This window comes from Crocodylus siamensis, chromosome 1, assembly GCF_052110815.1.
Source record: "Crocodylus siamensis isolate JL-2025a chromosome 1, ASM5211081v1, whole genome shotgun sequence".
Lineage (NCBI taxonomy): Eukaryota > Metazoa > Chordata > Crocodylia > Crocodylidae > Crocodylus > Crocodylus siamensis.
This window is the reverse complement of record NC_143395.1, coordinates 425,164,231-425,187,293: the sequence shown is the minus strand read 5'-3', so window position 1 is coordinate 425,187,293 and position 23,063 is coordinate 425,164,231. Positions and strand designations below refer to the sequence as shown.

General features: G+C 49.4%; 1 protein-coding gene across 1 annotated transcript in view; it reads right to left on the bottom strand.

Moving 5' to 3' along the window:
* The window catches only part of LOC149875738 (nuclear GTPase SLIP-GC-like), a 62,766-nt gene that overhangs the window by 25,835 nt on the left and 13,868 nt on the right, over positions 1 to 23,063 (bottom strand). The window contains exons 2-11 of the mRNA XM_090031134.1: positions 21,519 to 21,680; positions 20,491 to 20,592; positions 18,535 to 18,640; positions 17,481 to 17,703; positions 16,388 to 16,618; positions 13,788 to 14,003; positions 4,707 to 4,882; positions 3,038 to 3,056; positions 2,139 to 2,228; positions 1,239 to 1,344 (exon numbers count right to left, since the gene is read on the bottom strand). Of these exons, the coding sequence (XP_089887260.1) occupies positions 1,239 to 1,344; positions 2,139 to 2,228; positions 3,038 to 3,056; positions 4,707 to 4,882; positions 13,788 to 14,003; positions 16,388 to 16,618; positions 17,481 to 17,703; positions 18,535 to 18,640; positions 20,491 to 20,592; positions 21,519 to 21,546 (1,297 nt within the window). The 5' untranslated portion in view covers positions 21,547 to 21,680. The remainder of the gene's footprint in view (positions 1 to 1,238; positions 1,345 to 2,138; positions 2,229 to 3,037; positions 3,057 to 4,706; positions 4,883 to 13,787; positions 14,004 to 16,387; positions 16,619 to 17,480; positions 17,704 to 18,534; positions 18,641 to 20,490; positions 20,593 to 21,518; positions 21,681 to 23,063) is intronic.

Here is a 23,063-nt window from a genome sequence, read left to right as displayed (position 1 = left end):
GTGGGGCAGGGTGGGGACTCAGGGCCCTGGCAAAGGAAGCATGCAGACAGACCCAAGCAAACATCGCACACTTGCCTCTTCCCCATGCACAAATGTTGGGGGCACATGCCCCCCCATGCCTCCCCTGGCTTAGGGTACATACAGCAACAGGGAGCTGCTTCTCCCCCACTCCCAGACTCCTTGGACAAGCGACCCACCCATGCCTCAATCCTGCTCCCTGCCCCAGGAATGCACTGCCCTGGCTGGAGCTGGGGACCACCATGGCTCCAGTGCCTGCCCCTACCCCAGCCCCCTCCCTCACTGTGGGGGCTTCAGTTTCCCCTCCACCCCTCTCCAACCCCCAACTTAGCACAGTGCATAGAGATTTCTTCTCTGCTGCACTGTGCAGCTGGTCCCTGCTGGGCTCCTGGCCACCAGTATGCCTGTGGCTGGTCTGCATATACACATATGCATGCCAGATTGCCTGCTTCTTGCTCCTGAGGAACCCCATTTTCTGAAGGATCCTGGGCCAATGCCCAGCAGGCCTGGGCATTAATCTGCCTATGCCTCTGACAGATGTTAAGTGAAAGGCTTGATGGGATCTGATCTGATATCCTGACAGTCGTACCTCCTGCATACCTCATATCCTAACAGTCGCACCTCATATGTGATCATGATCCCAGGCTCTTCCTGCACTGGCAAGTAGCAAGCTGGGTGCCCACAGCTCACAGCACCAGTCAGCTGATCAATGAGGCCTTTCTTGGGAGCTCACCAGAACCCTCCAAGGCTCCCTTGATCCTGCTGCTGGGAGCACCATTTGGCTGATTGTAACTTATCACACAATCAATTGAAGTTATGCATGTTTTGCATAAAAGATTTGTGGCTTAGCCCCTATTTTATCACACCATTAATTGCAGGAACATGATGCTGGGATAACTAAAGATGTGATTAATTGATTTATCATGTCTTCAGTGTGTAATGTTTGCCAGAGGCCTTACTATTAACATGTACGTTGCCCAGCACAACAGAACTCTGATTTTGGTTGTGGCCTCCTAGTCAGTACATTGCTAATACAAGCATTGACATCAAATATAAACCTTTGACGTTCATGCATTTGAGATGCTTCTCTGAACCAAACTTCTACCCCTTTAAAGTTTCTGTGTCACTATTAAAATGAGTACAGCAAATGGTGCAGTGCCCTGGCCAAAGAAACACTCACAGTTTCACCACTCTGCTCATGGGGAAAGACTGGACGTTACCTGTCTCTTCCTTAGTGAGCTTTTCTCCTTGCCAGTATTCTCGGGCACTGACTGTGTAAACTAGATTCTTCTTGTCCAGAATCTCTGAGTCACTTGGCAGCTCTTTCTAAAGGACAAACACACACACAATTAGCACTGATGAAGTGGATTATTTGAAGCAGTTTCAGAAAAATCCTATTGTCGTTGCATAGTCCCACAGCAGTTCACGTACTGTGCACTGCAACAGGCATTAGTGGACTCAGTCATGCATCCTCAGCCATCCCTGCTGATGGCCCAGTGCCAAACCGTGTTGCTAATTTTTGTGTGCTCTCCCCTTCTGCTGCTCATCCAGCTGTTCCCGTTCTATTATTTCTCAGCTTTGTTGTTTGAAGGGTAAAAACAGAGGTTGCCAAACAGAAGCAGATCAGCTGTGGTGCGATGTGTCATTCAGGCAGCCCACACTTCAGCTTCCTCACTGAACGAAGCTGCAGGCTCCCATGGGTCCGAGGGCTGTATTGCCCTGCCCTCTGGGGTGGGAGCAGGAAGAAAAAGCTTGGGGAAGGAGAGGCATCTAAAGTCAGAGCAGCACAGGTGAAGCCATCTGAACAGTTCTGCTTTAGAGCAATAATTGTATAAAATATAGAGAAATGAGGTTGGAAAGGTCCTCCAGGTCGCATCAATTCCAAGCCCTGCCTGAGGCAGGATCAACCCTGTCCAGACCAGCCCAGACAAATTCATCATCTAAACTTTGTAAAATGACCATCAACCTGACACAACACAAGACCTCACACCGGAAGGTGCCACAGGTAAAGCAGGAGGGCCACAGCAGCACTGTCATAGTACTAATGACATTCATATTCCCTAAACAGATACAAAGGGGAGGAATTTCCTGTGACTCCCAACATATCACCATGTGTTTACCTTCAGCTTCTTCATGATTTTGTCTCCCCTTTCCTGTTTCACACATTCATTCCTCTCCAAAACAGCACCATGGTCACTGTCTAAAGGTTTCTATGTTGCAGAAGCAATGAAAGTTATTATATGCATTCCCCAAAACTGCCAAACTAAGTTCATAAATTCATCATTTTTAAAGCCAGAGAGGTTCATCCAGTCTAGCTTCCTGCTTAACACGGACCAAAGATTTGAGTTTAGATTAAAATGCCTGAGCAAGAACTAGGCAGACAAGGGTCTCTGGGTAGCTGTGATATCTTTTTTTAGACAAACTAAATAGTTGGAAAAAATTGTTCTTTGCAAGCTTTTGGGCACAAACACCCTTCTTCAGGCATAGGGAGAGTCTGCTGGTGAATTCTGAAGCCTCTTGAGTAAAACGGCAAGAACTACCCACACTCAGGAGTTTTTCCCCAGTCTAAAGTCTACGTGACGCACAACCCCTGCTAAGCAACCAGCTTCTGATTTCCTAACTCCTTGGCCCCATACACCTACCCCTTTGGTCTTAGCTGATGTCTCTGGTTGAAAGAGCACAACTTGAATTTTGGATGAACTTTCCATGTGTGCTATTCACTTCTTAAACATCACTTGCCTTAAAGAGCAGATTCAGATACATGATCAGTATATGCATAATTTAACAGGCAACTGCTAGGATCACAACAGTGCTCTGAGTTACTCAGCCTTTAAAATAGTGCTCTTTGGAGAAAAGACATTGCTCTGTGAAATATAAAACCATGTTCCAAAGGACCCTTCATTTATGCTATAACTTGCCCATCTTGAACCCCCAACCATCACCTCCCAGTTTGGTTGCCAGAAGTTTTTCATTTTTAATGCTCTTGCATATTCTGAAAATGAAGTCTGCACATACTCACATCATTCACCTGTCTTTCCCTGAAGAGATAAAATAAAAACGAAACAGTTAAGTAGGTTCGGCAAACATCAGAAGTCATGCCCTTCCATTTAAATGGTAGCAGGGGATTATGGGAAGGATGACAACACACTGTTTAGAGGTAGCAAATGGTTCACCTGTCCTAAGAGACAGGGCAAACAGTGAGTCATAGCCTGCCTAGGCCTGAGTTCTGTCTGCTTCAGAGGAAGGGAGAGGGGAATCCAGAGAGAGCAGATACAGAATAGCCTGCTTCTTCCTTGCAGGCAAAGGTAGCTCATGCCCTACAGACAACAGTTGCTCACAGAGGGAGAGGAGATACAGCTTCTCCCAAGCCACAGAACAGAGACCAAAAGTGCAAATGCCACCCTTGGGTGATAGTACACAACCCGAACAACTGACCAGATAACAGAGGGACCTGCCAATGAAGTCTTTAAATGACAAGCCTTCTGCTGTTACATCATGGGATACATCTAGGTTCCCAGGTGCTCTGAAAACACGTCCCTCTGATTCAGTTCTGTGGCCTGCCAGTTATGGACAAACATTTCAACTCTTCCTTTGCTGTCTCTTCCTTGTCCTGCCTTTTTCACTCCCCCTCTCTCAGGCATGTGGATGGGGCAGAAGGGAAGATGGCAGATGTACAGTCAAATACCCTGATAGTCCTTTTTCTGAATGTTCTAGCCCCAAGTCTTCTTCTGACCAGTAAGGTCCACCTTCCTCCATGATGTGTAGCCAATGGAGAACACAGTCTGGACCTGGGACTGTCACTAGCTGCTCACTGTAGTGATGAAGCAAACAGGTGTTCCTACCACCTGCTGCAGAACAGGCCCAGGACAGCCCAAGCCTGTACGACAGAGATTCTGTCCTGCCAAGGATTAATGGAAATTGTCCCTCCAGCTCACATGCTGGTTTTGGAACAAAAGTCTTCCATCCACATTTTTGCTATGAAAGTGCATGGCCAAATGAACCTGTGAAGACCTGTGGGGCAACTGCTGTGATACATTAGCCTTAGAAATATGCTCTGGTGGAGGACAGATATTTTTTAAATAAGTGCTGTAATTAAATAAATTAATGAGATAGATTTTTTTTTTGTTCCTAAACAAATAGCTAATGATCACCTTGGCCATTTCCATGCTGCACAGATAAAGATTTATTTATAATGGTTACTGATACCCATTTCACTCTTCAGACCTATTTTGTGCTGTTGGGCCACATGGGCAGGTTGAGTAACCTCCTACAACCTTGTTTAACACAGCAGGGTCTTTGAGCATAAACTGCAGAGCAGTGGTCCTCAGCCTTCACTGGCCTATGGGCAATAGTACTGAACAAGTAACATGCTGTGAGCAGCATCGTTCTCTGCCCTCCGTATTGACATGAAGACAAAACATTCTATGGAAAACAATGTTCCCTGGCTAAGATACCTGCTACCAATGTCCACCCACATTTCCAACCTGCTTACATGGAGACTTTTCTTACGTGTGCTGGTCACTGAACACTTTCTCGAATAACCACCAGATGCTTTTAAATCTGATGAGTGAACATGAACTACAAAAAGGGGTGGCAAGCAAAAGGCAAGGAGGGAGTTCACAGATCTTAAAGGAAAGGAATTTTCTTCCCCTGCTCCGCAAACAAGACAGGATGGTCCATTCTGTTACCTCTTGTACTCCTCAAAATTCAGATCATCAGACTTTGTGACCACCAGGGCAATGCCACTGCACTTCCCAGCTTGGCAAGCCTTGATGCTCTCTGCCAGCAGCGTCTCCTGGACTTTCCCCCCCTGGATTCGAACCATACTGCTGATAATCCAAATGACGGAACATGTGTTGATGCTCTTTAAAGAAGGAAGAGATGAATTATATTTAGAAGCAAAAAAAGAAACAAGACCCAACCCTGTGAGAAATGCTGAGCCTCTTCCATCCCAACCCCCTCAGCAGGAGTGAAGAGCTCCCTGTCTTTGAAGCCGTGAACCAGACATGTTCAGTTCCAGTAAGTGAAGCAGAACTCTTAGGCATTTAAAACCTCCAAGCTGGGCTGGAGGTCTGGACCAAATGTGTGGGAGAGCTCCAGGAAAGTGCACTGCAGTAGCCTAGCATCTGCAGGGTATGGTCGCGCATGTGATCACTGCAAGGTCTACACTTGAGAGGCTAGGCCTCAGTCTCTCTTCAGGCAGAGAAGGGCACTGTTTGCCTTTGCACTTGTCTGGGAGCACAGGAGCAGCAACGGATTCAAATGAAGCAGCACAGGAGTGGATGTCTGAGGAACACCATCAGCACCCACTATAGACACTAGGGCTGTGTGAAGCTTCAGTTCGCAATTCGATTCAGAGAGGATTCTGCCTGATTCAGAGGCCGAATAGCTGAATCAAATAGCTTGAAGCTTAGAACTTTCCAATTTGATTCAGAGCCTCTGAATTGATTCCGAAAACATTTAGAAGAGATTCGGCAATTTGGAAATTTAGAAGGCAGTCTCTGAGGGGAAACAGAAACTTAGAAGAGAAAGGGAAAGCGGGGGGAAAGGACTGACATCTCTAGCTGGCCGGTGAGTGTGATTTCTCCCTGAATCCCCTTCCAATCAGTGTCTGGGGGAGGGACATAGAAACAGCATTAAAGCCTTTGTCTGCAGGCTTTCTGTGCCTTTTGTGAGCTGGTTCTAGTTCTGAGCAACAGGATATAACTTAACTTAGCTCTGACATCTGAAGCAGCTGGGGAGGCAATCATGCCTTCCTCTCCTTCACAGGGCATTGATGTGACCAGTAAGGCTCTCGGTGGTCTCTCCTTCAAGCCAAGATGCTGGATGTGTCCCACTCAGCAAGACAGATCATGGTGGCCATGAGCTGCGCGGTACAGGGTTGGCGCATTGGGCAGGCCAAGCTCACCCACGGGTTTGTGGTCACTGACAATGGGACCAATATGGTCAAGGCCATCCATGATGCCAAATTTGCTGGCATCCACTGTGTGGCACACAGGCTGCACCTCATAGTCAGGGATGCCTCGGAGGGGGACAAGGCTGCTGGCGATGGTGCCACAACGACCACCCAGCTCATTTCCAAATTCAGGAAGGTGGTGGGCTACTTCTATCACAAGATGCTGCAGCAGAAACAAGCAGAGCTGAGCATTCCACAGCACAAAATCATGCAGGATGTTGAGACTCAATGGAACTCCACATACCCGATGCTTAAGAGGCCGGTGGAGCACCAGAAGGCCATCCAGGACATGGCCTTGCTTGGGGAGATTGGGATCAGTGGTCCTCTTAACAGAGCTGAGTGGGGTGCCATTTCCTAGATCTTGGTGGTCCTCATGCCCTTCCTAAAGGCCACCAAGGCCCCCAGCATTGTTAATGCCTTCCTTAGCCAGATGTTCCCCATAGTAAGGGAACTGGAGAACCAAATGGAGAAGTTCCAGGTGATCAATGTTCCTGGCTGGGGCAAGATGTTATCATCAGACGTGCCAGCACTGGTGAGGTGGTTGAAGGAGGACATGAAGAGATGGCTGGATCCCTTGCAGTCCAGTACGGTCCACATGATGGCGGGCATGTGCAACCTGAGGGTGAAGGGGAGAATGTGCACTGGCAGCACCAAGACCCTTGATCACTGGACGCAGGTGCTGGTCAACAGAGTCAGGGAAGATGAAGGGCAGAGGTGAGGGGATGTGGAAGAGGGGGATCCACATTCCCATGACAGCACTCCCAGCACAAGCACGAGCCAGTCTCCTCCATGCCAGCCACTGCCAATGTGGGCCATGGGCATGGCTTCAATGCTGGGGTCCAAACACACACCAGACCCCAGCCTCGGGCAGGTAGTGTCGAGGCTTCAGTGGCTACCTATCTCACTGAGGATGTGGAGCCACTGGATGGCAACTGCTTGGCCGACTGGGCAGGCCGCAGCCAGATGTGGCAGGATCTGGCCACAGTTACCCAGCAACACCTGTCCTGTCCACCAACCACTGTTCCAAGCAAGAAGGGGTTCAGCAATTCTGGGGCTGTTATGACACCCCACCACATCTGCTTGGATCCTGGTTTGGTAGAGCAGCTGGTGTTCTTGAAAGTGAACCTCCCACTTCTGGGGTTCCCCAATCTCCACCTGCAGATGGACTGAGTGCCACCCTCCTCACTCTGTCTGCATCTGTTTCCTTTTTTCATTTTTTAAACACCAGTTAATGCCCTGCTCTCAACTGGAGGGGGCAGTCACTGCATCACCAGTCAGCAAAGGAAGAACATGTCCCTGCTGAGCTAATTCCCTTGCCAGGATGAACTTGGAAGTATGGGATTGGGGCTATGGGGAAGGACGAGGCTCCAGGTCCTGGGCATGACCACTAAAACTTCACCCTGCCAGGGTAGGGAGGCCTGGTAGGACTGCTGGTGGTGCAGCAGCCCTGTAAATGCCAGGACCAATGATCTCTTGGTGAAAGGTGGGTAGGAGGCACCATAACCTCCAGCCAATGCATGCACACACACAGTCCTGGCTGGGGAAAGCCCAGACCTGTCACATCTTTGACAGGCCTGACACTTGCTGGTTGCAGTGGAGTTGTGAGGCTCCAGGTGAGCTCAGCTTAGCTGCCCAGGATGCCAGTTTTGGGGTTGAAAAACTAGACTGAGGAAACACCTGATGCTGGTGTGTCTGCTGGAGCTGGATGGAAGGAATAGTAAAGAAGTCAGTTGGGAATGTAGCAGTGCAGGTAAAGGTGCAGAGGTACCTGGGGAATCAGATGTCCGGCAGGTTGTAGTGTGGTCATAAATCCACTGTCTATATTGACTCCATGACTTTCTGTACCTAGGAGGCTGACGAAATGAAGCTCATAGACCTGGCTGTGAAAAGTGGTTCGTAAATTGTTCCCTCTCAGGATCAGGCCTGAGTGTCTGGAGGTAGAGTGTTTTTTTGGTGAGGAATGTGCCCCTATAGGTAGGTATTGTTGTCTTTGTTAGACTCTGGTGTGCAATTTGTCGGGGTAGTGGAGATAGTTAGCAGGTTTTGTGTTTTGAGCTGTAGGAAGTTGGCTTCAGTTCTGGCAATGAGGTTAGGTGCTTGTTTGAATTTTCAAGCCACTTTTTAGAGCTGGGCCTATGAACTCCACTTCATCAGCCTCCTAGGTAGCAGGTGTGGCAGAAAGCCACCTTGGTTTCTCCCCAAAAATCTCTGCCCTGTGACACTGTGACTAAAAACTCTGAGCTGCAACCATTTGCTTAGGGTGGGCCAGCACACAGGGGACCGCACCCTCAGCCTTTCTATTTAGGTAACTTGAGCTGGCTGCATTCCTGAGGGAGGGGGGAAACCTGCTCCCTCTGCCTACGTGACTGGCATCAATTACCTGGGTGAGGGGCATCTACCTGGGGAGCTGGAATCTGCCCCGTAACAGGTGATGTATTTCAAATTGGTTGGCTGACAGCCAACTGGGGCTGACCTCCACTGGACCAGGTGAATGAGGTCACAGGGGCTATATAAGTTAGCACAGGCTTGGAGGCAGTTCATCTCGGCTCGCTCGCTCTCTCTCTTGGGCCATGAGGTGAAGCAGCAGCCACGTGGGGGGACACAGAGGAGCTTTACCACCTGAAACTGGCTCTCTCTCACCCCAAAACTCATGAGCAAGGAACTGCCTGCCCCCAAAGGGAAACTTCACCTGCCTTTGGAAGATGCTTGTGAGTAAGCTACTCAATCTGGTTAGATATCTAGCTGGCAGTAACACAGATGCGTGATCAAAGGGCTACCTCAGCCACACTGTTTGCTCTTTAGGATTTCTAAGATATTGCTCAATCCTGTACCCTAGTTTCCCCTACCCCTTGTAATCAATAAAGTTCTCCTTTGTGACCGGTGTGGGAGACTTCTTGAGGGGTGGGTCTAAATTATGCCTAAGAGACCCCTTAGGTCTGTGGATTAAGGAAGACTTTACTTTTTGCCCCCGGACTTGGGGAAGTGCCCCAAGTGCCTGTACCGGGTCGAGTACCCGTCGGACTATTAGGCCTGTGTTTCCCCGAGGACACAGGGCCGAGACAGTCCTTTCTCGGGGTGGTGGGGGCGACGTTACCCCCAGACTAGCAAGTGTGCTCCGGGAGAGGGGTTGGCCAAGCATAAGGTGCCCCAGGGAGGCATTCAGAGCCTAGAAGGTGATCGGGCGCAGGGAGGTGGACAGCTCAACACAGGAGCGCCCCCTACTGGCCTGCCTCACATGGTGGAAACAGCATTGGGATATGAATACCCGGCTGTTTTACTGAGGTGGAATCTCTGCACCCGCCACAGCAGGTACAGAAACTCATAGACTCAATATAGACAGTGGAGTTCTGACACTCCAACCAGCCGGACATCTGACTCCCCAGGTACCACTACACTTTTACCTGTGCTTCTATGTCCCCCTTTCCCCTGCCCCCCTCACCTGTCCCTCACCCCCTGAAGCCTCCATTTCCATTTCCACTGACTAGCTTTCTTGCCTGCATTGCTTGCCAAGCCAGCCTCTGGCTTCTTTACTATTCCTTCCATCCAGGACCAGCAGACTCACCAACCGCAGGTGCTTCCTCAGCCCATTGAAGGGTTTTTCAACCCAAAAGCTTGCTAAAATACATTTCTTTAACTATACGGTTGCCCAGCTAAAAAGACAAAAGATTGTCTTACCTACTGCTGGGAAGAAAAGGCCTCCACCTGTCTCCCCTGGGGAGGAGGCTCTTCTCAGCCAGGCTGGCTGACCTGCTCCACTGGGTTTTAAACTAAGCCCGTTGGGGGACTGGGGGACTACCACCACTGCTGGCCCACTGAGCAACCCTTGCAAAGCCAGCAGGCCAAGGCACTTAAGGGAGCCCACCCTTGCCCCAGCCCTGGTACAATCTGTGGGCAAGGCAAGAGCCCCCAACGGGACACTGACCTACCTGTACACAAATGCCAGGAGCTTGGGGACTAAGCAGGAGGAGCTTGTCTTCCTGCTTAATGCAAACAATTATGATGTCATAGGGATAACAGAGACCTGGTGGGACTCCACCCATGATTGGACCATGGGTATAGATGGCTATACCCTGTACAGAAGGGATTGTGTAGATAAAAGGGGCGGGGGTGTACCTCTATATTAAGGAAAGCTATGCATCCCTACAAGCTGATGTTGGTGACCAGGGTGAATGACTGGAGACCCTCTGGGTTAAAATCCTTGGGGAACATGACACAGGGGACACAATGGTGGGAGTCTACTACAGACCTCCCACCCAAAGTCCTGAGCTTGACCAGGAGTTCTCCCAGGAACTGGCTGAGGCTGCATGCACCAAGACCATGGTTGTCATGGGTGACTTCAATTACCTGGATGTCTCGTGGGAGGATCACTCAGCAAAATCCGAGCGGTCGCAAAACTTCCTATCGTGCATGGATGACGTCTACATGATGCAAGAAGTCTACGGGCCAACGAGGTAAAGCGCTGCTCAACCTGGTACTGGCCACCGGGAATGACCTAATTGGCAACTTAGTCATCAATGGAAAGCTGGGTGACAGTGACCATGAGCTGATCATCTTCACCATCCGCTGTAAAGCTGGGGAGTCAGTCAGCAACACAGAAGTCCTTGACTTCAGGAAAGCCGACTTTGACAAGCTCAGGAGGCTTGTCAGTCAGGCTCTAAGGTACCATGACCCCAGAGGGAGGGGAGTTGCAGAAGAGTGGTTGCTCCTCAAGGGAGAGATCCTCAATGCACAAGCTAAGTCTATTCCATCTTGGAGGAAAGGCAGAAAGAGGGCACAGCAGCCCCCCTGGCTCTCCAGGGACCTAGCAGATCTCCTGAGGCCAAAAAGAAAGGCCTACAAAGGATGGAGGATTGGATTCACTGCCAAGGAGGATTATTCTGCACTGGTCTGGTCCTGCAGGGAGCAAACCAGGAAAGCCAAGGCTGCAACTGAACTTCAACTAGCTTCAAGCATCAAGGACAATAAAAAGTCCTTTCTCAGAGATGTGGGGAGCCAGAGGAAAAGCAAGGGCAACATTGGACCCCTGCTGAACTAGATGGGGCAACTGACAACTGACGCCCAGGAAAAGGCCAACGTATTAAATGGGTACTTTGTGTTGGTCTTTCATCAGTCCCATGGGACATGGCGGTCTGGGTGAGGGAAATCCCATGCCCTCCATTAATGCTGACCCCGTGAAGGAACACCTTGAACGGCTGGATACCTTCAAGGCAGCCAGCCCTGACAATCTACACCCTAAGATATTCAAGGAGCTGGCAAGCATCTTAGCCCAGCCTCTGGCTCGGATCTTTGAGAACTCCTGGTGCTCTGGTGTTGTGCCTGAAGACTGGAAGAAGGCCAATATGGTGCCGATCTTCAAGAAAGGGAGGAGAGTGGATCCGGCTAACTATAGGTCCATCAGCCTGACCTCTATCCCAGGGAAGATCTTAGAAAAGTTTATTAAAGAGGCCATCCTTAATGGACTGGCCAATGCCAACATCCTTAGGGATAGCAAGCATGGGTTTGTTGCGGGTAGATCTTGCTTGACCAATCTCATTTCCTTCTACAACCAGATGACCTATCACCTGGACAAGGGAGAAGAGATTGATGTCATATATCTTGACTTCAAAAAAGCTTTTGATCTGGTATCCCATGATCACCTCTTGGCCAAACTGCCCAGTTGTGGCCTTGGCTCCACCACGATCCTCTGGCTGGGAAATTGGCTCTGTGGTTGGACCCAGAGGGTAGTAATTGATGGCAGTCACTCATCGTGGTGCCCTGTGACCAGTGGGGTCCCCCAATGCTCTGTCCTTGGACCCCTATTGTTCAACATCTTCATTAATGATATGGACATTGGAGTCAGGAACGGACTGGCCAAGTTCACCAATGACACCAAACTTTGGGGCAAAGCCTCCACGCCAGAAGACAGGTGGGCGATTCAGGCTGACCTGGACAAGCTCAGCAAATGGGCAGACAAGAACTTGAAGGTGTTTAACACCGAAAAATGCAAGGTTCTCCACCTTGGGGAAAAAAAACCTGCAGCATCCTTATAGGCTCGGCAGTGCTGTGCTGGTTAGCACTACGGAAGAAAGAGACTTGGGGGTCATCATTGACCACAAGATAAACATGAGCCTGCAATGCGATGCTGCGGCTAGTAAAGCAACCAAAACGCTGGCTTGCATCCATAGATGCTTCTCAAGCAAATCCCGAGATGTCATTCTCCCCATGTGCTCAGCTTTGGTAAGGCTGCAGCTGGAGTACTGCATCCAGTTTGGGGCTCCACAATTCAAAAAGGATGTGGAGAAGCTTGAGAGAGTCCAGAGAAGAGCCATGAACATGATCAGAGGTCAGGAAAACAGACCTTACGATGACAGGCTGAGAGCCATGGGACTCTTTAGCCTGGAAAAGTGCAGGCTCAGGGGGGATCTGATGGCCACCTATAAGTTTATCAAGGGTGACCACCAGGATCTGGGGGAACGTGTGTTCACCAGAGCGCCCCGAGGGATGACGAGGTTGAACGGTCAGAAACTCCTGCGAGACCATTTCAGGCTGGACATAAGGAAGACTTTCTTTCCTGTCCGAGCCCCCGAGGTCTGGAACAGCCTGCCATCAGAGGTGGTTCAAGCACCTACATTGAACACCTTCAAGAGTAAATTGGATGCTTATCTTGCTGGGATCCTATGACCCCAGCTGACTTCCTGCCCTTTGGGCAGGGGGCTGGACTCGATGATCTTCCGAGCTCCCTTCCAGCCCTAATGTCTATGAAGTCTATGAAAGTGGTAAGCCAGACTGAAGCTGTGGGGGAGGAGGGAGCCTCTTTACTACTGTGTTGTATAGAGGCCCCAGCACCAGTCTGGGCACACCTTAACATGAAAATAAACACACGCACACTGAGTCACACAGTGAGGACGCACCCTAATAGACATGCTAGAAAAGAAACAGCTCCTGCTTGAGAGAAAAGAAGGACTGTGTGTGTGTGTCATTGTCACCCACCCATGTCACAAGTTTTGCCTGTCTGCAGCCAGAGGTGCAGGGTCCCAGAACCCAGACTCCCCCTGCACCTATCTCTCTGACAGCTGGCAGGTTTTGTAGCCGCAGCAGGCCTAGCAGGCCTGTAGTTTCTACCCCCTGTGCCCTAACACAGAGAGTCACACAATCACCCATGTCATTAGTTTTGCCTGTGAGCAGCCTGAGATGCAGGGTTTCAGGAGCCAGAATCCCCTACATCTATCTCCTTGAAACTTGGCAGGCTTCATGCCCTCAGCAGGGGCTACCAGGCTTGCAGTTTTCTCCCCACTGTGGCTTAACACACATGTGACATAAGTTTTGCTTGTCAGCAGTTTGAGGTATAGTTTCTCAGATGCCCCTGCACCTATCTCCTTGAAACTTGGAAAACTTCATATCCTCAGCAGGGGTTAGCATCTCTGAAAGTTTCATCTGAATCAGCCATAAAATGACAAAGTTATAGATATTTCATTGATTCCCCATTATACTCTATGGCCGAATCTCCAAATCTCTCCACATCAGTGCCAAATCTTCTGAAGCCAATTCAGCTGAATTGATTTGGAAAAGTGATTCAGATCTCTGAATTGAATCACTGGCCTCCTAATTGGCTAAATCCAAATCCGAATCGAATAGTACTGTATTTGCACAGGCCTAATAGACACGGTTCCCAGCCACTCTGCTAGCTGCTTCCCTAAACTACAATGTGTTGCTGCCTCTGGATCTTCCTTCTATTTGTCCCACTGGGATTTGAATATGAATAATAAATGTTTGAACATTCCCTAGCCAAACATCTGCTCAGTGGTTTCTCCACACAGCCCAGCCAACAAGTCACCTCTTTCCACATCTGGTCCCGTTTATCATTGAAATCTCCAGTCCCTGGAATATCCACAAACACGACACCTTCCGGTATCACATCAGGTCTTGGGATTGTCACTTCCACTTTCTTGATGAGGGGCCAGAGACGTGCATCTCCTCCCTGGTCTGATTCCCCTGTGTTCCTGTTCTTCTGACATCGGATGTATGGGTCCAGTTTTTCAGAAAGATTTTCCTGGGAGACAATCAGTCTATCAGTCTCTGTCATCTGTGGTGACAGGACCTTGCAAACAGTAATCAGGTGTATGTTCTTCCTCCCAGGGAGACTGAGAAACTGGAAGCATCATTCTCTCAGGGAGGAGAAAGGACTTGTTCAAGGTCACGCTGTGAGTCATAATCAGACCTAAGACTAGAACACAGCAAACCTATGCTCTGTCTCTGTGCATCTACATTAGCTGGAGTGAAGAGGAAAGAAATAGCATGTGAGCAGGGCTAGACACAGGCATGGGTGACCTGGGAGGCCATCCAAGGGCCCAGAGAGGAAAGAGGCCCAAAAATGGTAATCTTTGAATTATTATTATTATTATCATTATCTCTGGTGAAGGGGTGCCCAATACTAAAAGTTTTCCCAGGGCTGCCAGGTGTCTAGGTATGGTGCTGCAAGTGACCCATCCTTCTAGCACTGCAAAGCATGGTGGAACATTCATGTAACTCCAAGTGGATTCACTTTCTCAGGATCCCACCCTTCCAGAAGCTCTTTATCAAGGAACGTAGGGACAGACTCCTAGGGTTTCTGGCACAGAGGTTTATGTGACAGCCATACCCCACGCTCTGCACAGACAGCCATACCCCACACTTCAGCCATCATCAGTTTGACAAGACAAGTCAATTTGCAGTTTGGGGACAGAAGGGAGGGAACGAACCTCTGCTAATGCAAGAATGAATACACATTTTTTTAAAATACAAGCTAAATGAAACAGGTCATTTGAAAAAGGGGGCACAAGACAAAGTGCTTTTGCTTGGTTTTCCAACCAAAAATCAAAGCAATTATCCAAAACTGACACTTGGCTGCCAAATGACTTCATTTCAGTTCAATCATATTTTCTAGAGGGAAAATATTTGGCAGTGTCACTGAAGCTGCTATTTTGCCAGGCACCTAGACAACAAGAGAGTCTCATTTGCTTAATGGGACAGATTTAATTAATCATCACAGGGATTCCACAATGGACTCACAAATGGAGCAATTTTGCCCTGCAACCTGTTAGGGTGACACTATTTGGATCTTGGGAAGCACTGGTTTTGCAGCTGAATAAAGGGTTTAATCTGTGTCTCAGCAAAAACTGATGACCACAGGGCAGAATGACGTATTAAAAATAACATTGCAAACAATTAGGCAAGGAGTTTTCTCATAAGGTCATAGAGCCCACTATGTAAGAAGAACAAGATGCAGCCCACCAGCTATCATTAGGAGATAAAGCAGAAGCAAAACCTTAGAGATGGTGGTGAAGTCAGCAAGAAACCAGAAAAAAACATCAAGTGACTGAGAGAAGCCAAGTTCATGGCCTTATACATATGCTCTTAGCAGAGAGGCATGTAAATGAAGGAAATGTATAGGCAATTCCATGCTAATAAAGCAAACTGTAAACAGAGGCAGAGCTTGAGATGGGAGGAGAAATGGGTGGAACAAAGGAGGAGTGAGGGTGCAGTGAATGTTAATGAGCATGAATCAGGTGTATAAGATGTGGAAAAACCTATTGTTCACTGCAGGTCCCTGGTTTGTTGGGTTTTTGGGACCTGGCCCAAAGCTGCCTCCATTCTGAATAAAGCTGTTGTGAGCAATGTGTGCAAGTAGCATTTCCTCGCTGCTTGCTCTGGCTAAAGAGTAACGGGTTCCATGAGCGATTGGATCGTCATCTCCCTAGTTGTTGGGCACTGCATGGAGTTGGGCTCTAACAAAACCTATCCCAGGTTCTCTGGAAAAACTTACAACACATCCACACTGAGAGAAGCCAGTGGGTACGTCTACACATGAGCATTTACTGCACAGTAACAAATCACTGTGAAGTACAGGCACGAATCTACACATGCACCTATTTATTCCTCAATAAATATCGTGACATGCTGATTTGAGTGTAAATCTGATACCTGCATCATGCATGTATCAGATTTACTCCTGACTAGTTCCTGTGTAGTAATGCACATATAGATGCCTTACTTCACAGTAACACTGTGTGTCTGGACTGACTTGGTACTAACTTTAATCCCAAGTCAGTCCAAACACAGTGTTAATATGCTTTAACACCTGCACATGTAGACACCAGCCTATCCCCACTTACTGCGCAGTAAATTTAAGCTGGTGTAAATGCACCTGTAGACATGCCCAGTCTGTATTTCAGTTGAAAGCTGAAATCGGTACCTACTGAATTTGCCCTTCTTCATGAAAAAGAACAAAGAGATGGAAATACAGAAAAGAGTATAGATGAGTTTCTAAGGGTTGGAGTGGATGTCTGCAGGTCATCAGACCCAATACAGGGATCTCTTGATGAGGTTCTCCAGCCTGTGTTTCACAGGTCAGGCTACCTGAACAAAATAGCCCCTCCTGGCCTTCAACACACTTACCTCATCTCCTCGGAGAATAATGCATCTTGAGGTGGGAATATCTATCACTGGCTTTGCCTTTACCAAGTCTTTGTAACTTCTGGTTTCAGCATTTTGTCCATATATGGCTCGGAGCTTTTGAATGGCTTCCTTTCCCTCATTATCTTCACTGTCGTCGTCATTGTGGCCATTGTCATCATCCCCACATTTCTCTACAAGCTTCAACAGATTCTCCATTTCCACCCTCCATTCCTGCCAGAGTAGATCAGGGTGAACAAACTATTATTCCCCTTGAGTATCTGGGCCTAGATGTGATTGTTGCAAGATAATTCAGCCATCACAACTGGATTTCATTAGGGTTATATGAACAGTGGCAGCAAATTTAACTTAGGGTTTGAGTGGAAAGGACTGGTATCTAATGCCTTAATGGGTTTCAATTGAAAATGTTTAAGGAATCACTGTAGTGCTGAGCAGAGGGGTAGAATTACTCATAGCAAGCATCAGGGGATGAAAAGAAATAGGTGCTCAGGAGGATGGAAGCTGGCAGCTGGTCACCTCTGGAGTAAGCCAGTGATCTACTCCTGAGGCCTTTATATTTGAACTGAATAACGGGTACAAGCCCTCGGTATGAGAGAAGGAGCCTTGTTCCCTGGGTGATGAGGTAAAGATATGCAATCCAAAGACTGGGAAGATCAAGGCTGCCACCATGAAGAGAAAGCAAAGGTGGGGTAAGGGATGGCACTGGTGGGCAATTCCTCTCTGCCAACCAGACCTTTGATCTCAGGATGTCTACTTCCTGCCACAAACCTGAAGCCAAAATGTTACAGAAATGCTGCTGAGATCATCCGCCCCTCTAGCTACTGCCCTTGTTCATTCATGTGGTCAATAATAATACTGTCAGGAGTGAGGCTGAGTAGATCAAAAGTGGCTACCAGGATCTGGGCACAAGGGGGAAGGAGATGACAGGCTCAGGTAGTGTTCTTATATTTCTGTTTTGGGAAAGGTAGCCACCCAGCAGAAGCCTACTGCACGAGGTACCCTCAATCCCCTCATGCCCTTGCAGAAGGCAGATATTCCTTTCAGGAGGGCGGCTTAGAATCAACCCAGGCCTTACCTCCTGTGACAGGAGGTGAATCTTTGCCTCGCAGGACTCAGCCCGGCTGGTGTGGATTTGCACCACACACGAGGTACACACGGCACTCCCTGATACCGGCAAGAAGAACGGCTTCTCCAAGATGGCATTGAGCAGCGAGGTCTTCCCAACCCCAGTGCTGCCAAAGAGTCCAATGTAAATGGGATCCAAGGAGGTCTTCTCTGTCAGCTTGGAGAGGCGGTCCCTGGGAGGAACAAGGAGACAGGAAAGGAGTTGGATGACTGCAGCACCTCCACGTACACAGGAAGGGCCAGGAAACTTTCCCCTTCAATGACAGAAATGCTCCTGTTGCTAATACCCTCAAAAGGACCCACTAAATGGAGACTGTTGGAGGCCCAGCGTGCTCTGGGCATGATGCAAACCCTTCTAGAGTTAATGAAAGACACTTCCCATTGACACTGGACCAGACCTGCTACCCAGGAAGTGCAAGGCAGAGTTTGGCTCTCTAATGGTTTTGTCTTCTCCATTGTTTCCCATTTACTGCATTTGGAAAAGGTGGTGGAGCCTGATTCTGCCTGGGAGTCTCACCAGGGAGCTGGGTAAGGCCGCAGCTGCAGGCAATCATGCCCTGTACCATTGCCCACCCTTTGCTCATCCCTGGCTCCAGACCTCAGTCACCTCCTGGAACCCAGGGGAGCATGATGGTGAGAAGGTGACACATTGCAGGGCTGCATCCCCTCTTCTAGCAGATGCACATGTCCACCAGGCAGGGAAATGGAGCCTCTCTGCAGCAGGGATAGTCTGCAACTGCAGGGTCTTTCACTTCCTCTAAAAGGGCAACTGATGCTGGCAGGTGTCAGGTGCTGTACACTGAGTGAGATAGACCCCTCGGTCTGATCTACTCCAGCAATTCCTCTATCCTATCCAAACAAAACCCTCTCAGTGCAGGAGGAGTTCAGAGTTCTGTCTGATATGATGTCGATCTGCCCATGGCAGGGAAGTGAGGTCCTGTATGACTACCAACTAGTGCCCAAATCCCTCAGGCTATGGATAAGACATTGTGGTGCAGACTCACATGAGATACGTGATCTCATCCAGAATGTTTTTCTGATTCACAAAGGAGGACAGCTTCTCATGTGAGACCCTCAGGATTTTCTTTATCCTGGATTCCATCTGATCCCCTGAAAAGGAGAATACCATTATGTGGTCAGATCTACAACTACCCCTATCCATTTGGTACATGGCTGGATCACACCAGTTAAACAGCTCTGTGCAAGGATGGTAGACTTCCAATTCAACATGGATTAAAGTAAAGCAAAGGGTGATTTAGGCTGGATTAGGAAGAGCTCCCTAAGTACTGGGCTGCATCACCATTGGAACGGAGTCTGGAGAGAGGCTGCTGAATCTGTCAAGCTTTTAGGTGAAGCTTAAGCAAATATTTGGTGCCACAGCAGAGGCTTTTGACTGCCCTCTGGGCCCCAATGTGCTCCCAAGGGTGGCTGTGCTGTTGCAGCCTCATTCAGATGACATTTAAAAGCAAGGTCCTGTGTTAGCAGTGGCCAAACTCCAACCGGTGCTTCTGCTGGATGCCAAGCAGTGGGACAAGCCCAAGGGAGAGGTGCCACCTTCCCCAGCCGACGGTCACCATGGAGGCTCCCTTTGATGGGGCACCTGTGCATGGGCAAAGCCAGACTGTTCTGGGGCTCTGAGATGACCCTGTCCGTGGCACAGAGCAGCGCAGCCACATGGACATGAGCGAGTGCAGCCCTACACCCCAACCCCCTGGAAGAAGAGTGGCCTCTGTCCTTTCCAACTCATGGAGAGGAGGTCCAGATTTGTCCTCCACCACCCCTGTGCCTTTCAGGACTATCCCGGAAGGCCTTCAACACAGTGTCCCACCCAATTCTGTTGGGCAAGCTGAGGGACTGCAGCATTGATTAATGCACAGTCACAATGGTGGCAAACTGGCTCCAGGGGCACACCCAGAGGTTGGTGGTGGATGGGTCGATGTCAACCTTGGGGGGTGTGGGCAGTGGAGTCCTCCAGGGCTCGGTCCTTGGGCCGGTGCTGTTCAACATCTTCATTAGCGACCTGGACGAGGGTGTGGAGAGCACCCTGTTCAAGTCCGCTGATGACACCAAGCTGGGGGGGAAAGTGAATACACCAGCAGGCAGGGACCGCATCCAGGCAGACCTGGATAGGTTGGAGAAGTGGGTGGATCTGAACAGGATGTGGTTCAACAAGGACAAGTGCAGGGTGCTGCACCTGGGGAGAGGGAACCAGCATAATGGCTATAGGTTAGGGGCTGCCCCTCTCAGCAGCACAGAGGCAGAGAGGGATCTTGGAGTCAGGATTGACTCCAGGATGAACATGAGTCGCCAATGCAACAAAGCAATAGGCAGAGCCAACCGCACCCTGTCCTGCATCAACAGGGCATCACTAACAGGTCCCGAGAGGTCTTGCTCCCCCTCTATGCGGCGCTGGTCAGGCCGCAGCTGGAGTCCTGTGTCCAGTCCTGGGCACCGCACTTCAAGAGGGACGTGGGGAACCTGGAGAGGGTCCAGAGGAGGCCACTTGTGTGGTTGGGGGCCTCCGTGGCCAGCCCTATGAGGAGAGGCTGAGGGACCCGAATCTCTTCAGTCTCTGCAAGAGGAGACTGAGGGGGGATCTTGTGGCTGCTACAACCTTCTCAGGGGCCAGCAGCAGGGACTCGGGGAACGTCTGTTCCCCAGGGCCCCCCTTGGGGTCACCAGGAACAATGGCCACAAGCTGCGGGAGGAGAGGTTTAGGTTAGATATTAGGAAGAACTACTTCACTGTAAGGGTGGCCAGAGCCTGGGATAGGTTTCCCAGAGAGGTGGTGCTCTCGCCTTCCCTGGGGATCTTCAAGAGGAGCCTGGATAGGCACAGCGCTCCTTCCTGCCCATGGCAGGGGGTCTATGATCTGTCTAGGTCCCTTCTGACTCATTGATTCTATGATCCCTGTCACAGCCTTCTATGATCAGCAGCCTCTGGTGTGTTTCCATACTTACACTTCATCAGGAGCTCTTTCTCCTCCGACAAGAAGCCTTGGTACTTGTTGATCCTTCTCCTTTTCTTTGCGGGTGTTTCTACTGTGTCTCTGCACTGGGCACCTTGGCAGGTGAAAGAGCATCTTGTTAGTGTGACTTCTCTAGAGATAGTTTGGGTAAGACAGCTGAGTAATAGACACTTTGCAGCTCATTACAGAAAGCATTTGGGGACATGGATCCATTTCTCTGGCCAATCCCATGGAGGTTTTTGAGACACACCAGCACTTATAAGCTAAGATTGAAGCCCTGTACTACATGCTGTTAAGTACTTGTGCCCTGCAAGGATGAGACAGGCAAAGAGCAGGACACAGAACATGTCCTCCACTCCCTTGTACAGTGGGGACCAAAGCACTGAGAGATTCAGGCTGAGATGTCTATGAGGGAACTTAGCAATCTCAACAGATGTCTCAGGAAGGTAAGCACCAGAGAGATGGGTACACTATTGAAGTTGAAAACTGAGTTGGATCCATGAGGTTGCTAACTCCAGGGACCCATCATTGGGATATCCAGAGAAAATGCAATGGGAAAGCCAGGCCTCCAATGGATTTTTTTCAACCTCTAAAGAGTTAAATCAGTGGGGGACAAGCTAGTTCCTGCAACCTCCGCAAGTGCCACTTTGAATGCCCTCCCCTGCCTGATCTGCTGCTCTGCTTTCTACTTCTTCCCTTGTGCTCTCTGCCTGTTCTGCACCTTGGCTCCTGCTCTGTGTGTTGCTTTGCAGCCTCCATCCACCTGAGCTCCCACATGCCACTCACAGAGTCTTCTCTGGTCACAAGCTAAACAGCTTTGCCTTGTACCCCCAGCCCTCCTCTCTGATCTCACACCAAGAATGGACAGTTTCCTATTACTGAATGTTATAAGCAAGGGATAAGGAAAGGTTAACAGTGCAATCTGACTGTGATATTCAGCCAATATAAGTCAGTGCAGGGAGCTGGGCAGCTCTGCCCCTCCTCATGCTACCGTGACCACCATACAAGGTACATGCTTACCTGAGAATTCAGGTGCGTTGCTTGCCATCCTAACAAAAGATCTCCAAAGTGAGCAGGGAGTGCTGTTTGCGCTGGGCTGTTCCTGCTCTTTAAGGCCAGGAAGTATTTGGACTGGAATGCAATGAGGGGGACTCAACAGGATGTCATGGTTTTGGAGGCTGTCTGGAGGAAGAACAGGTTGGCATTACTTTCTTCAGCACATCTGCTTTGTGTTTAATACACCAGGCCCTGTCTGGTGCCATTCTCACTCTGCTCAACACTTTCACCACCATTTCCCTCTTACATGGGATGCTTGGAGCCTGGCCACACTATGATCCTGTCTGCACGGGGATCTGCCCTCCTCCAGACTGCAGGGTGGCTGCATCAGTGCAAGCCACTTCATGCACATGGGGAAAACATTGCTCCTTTGGAGCTTTCCCCTGGTTAACCCCTGTGCTAAGCACAGACAGTCAAACAGCCTGAAGCTGAATTGATTCAGTCTTTGCAGGTTAGTCTGAGCTGCAAAGATTGAACCAATAAGCAAATGAGCAGACATTCACTTGTGATCAAGAAAAAGCTGGTCAAATGGCTGGCTGAGGACAATAGCATTTTGAATGAAACTGCCACATTCAAGAACTACCTCAACAGTGATCTCCAGACAGAGAAAAAAATTCACTCTGTGTCTCTACTTCCTTCACCCTGTCTTCCAACCTCTAGCTAGGCTTGCTTCTATTATTGCTTTTCCTTGCACAATAATTTCTCTTCTTCTTTTATACACCTTCCTGACTGCCTGTGAGGACAGTGCCTGCCATTTCACTCCTAGGGAGACAGAGATCTATAACATTTTGCAAACTGAAGGGAAACAAACCACAAGCTGACAGCCTGCCTTTACTGGAGATCAGGAGTTGCCCCAAGGGCAAAATCTAATCTGTTTCCTGTAGACATGCAGTAGAACAGGGGAGAGTACACTGAATGAAAAATGAGTGCTCAGATCAATCCTGCATTGCCGCAGGTGCCGGATTCAGGTATGGTGGGCCAGTAGGAGGTGCTCCTGCATTAAGCCACCCACCTCACTGCACCTGACTACCTTCCAAGCTCCAAGAGTATCTCTGGGGGTGCCTCACATCTGACCACCCCCTTTCCTGGAGTACACCCACAAGCCTGGGGGTAACACTGCCACCACACAGAGTCTGAACTAATCTTGGACCTGCACCCTCTGGGAAAAACAGGCCTAGTAGTCCTTGAGGGTACTTGACCCACTGCAGGAACTTGGGGTACTTCCCTCAGTATGAAGCAAAAATAGTGGTCTCCCTTTGTCAGCCAAACCAAGGAGACCTCAAGGCATAGGGGTCTCCTATTGTGGACTTCAGGAAGGTCTTTGAGACTGTCTCTCACCCCATTCTCATTAAAAAACTAGGGGACTCTGGAGTCGACACCTACACAGTCAAATGGGTCACTAACTGGCCGGAGGGCTGCACCCAGAGAGCGGTGGTGGACGGGTCATTTTCAACCTGGAGGGATGTGGGCAGTGGGGTCCCCCAGGGCTCGGTCCTTGGGCCCAAACAG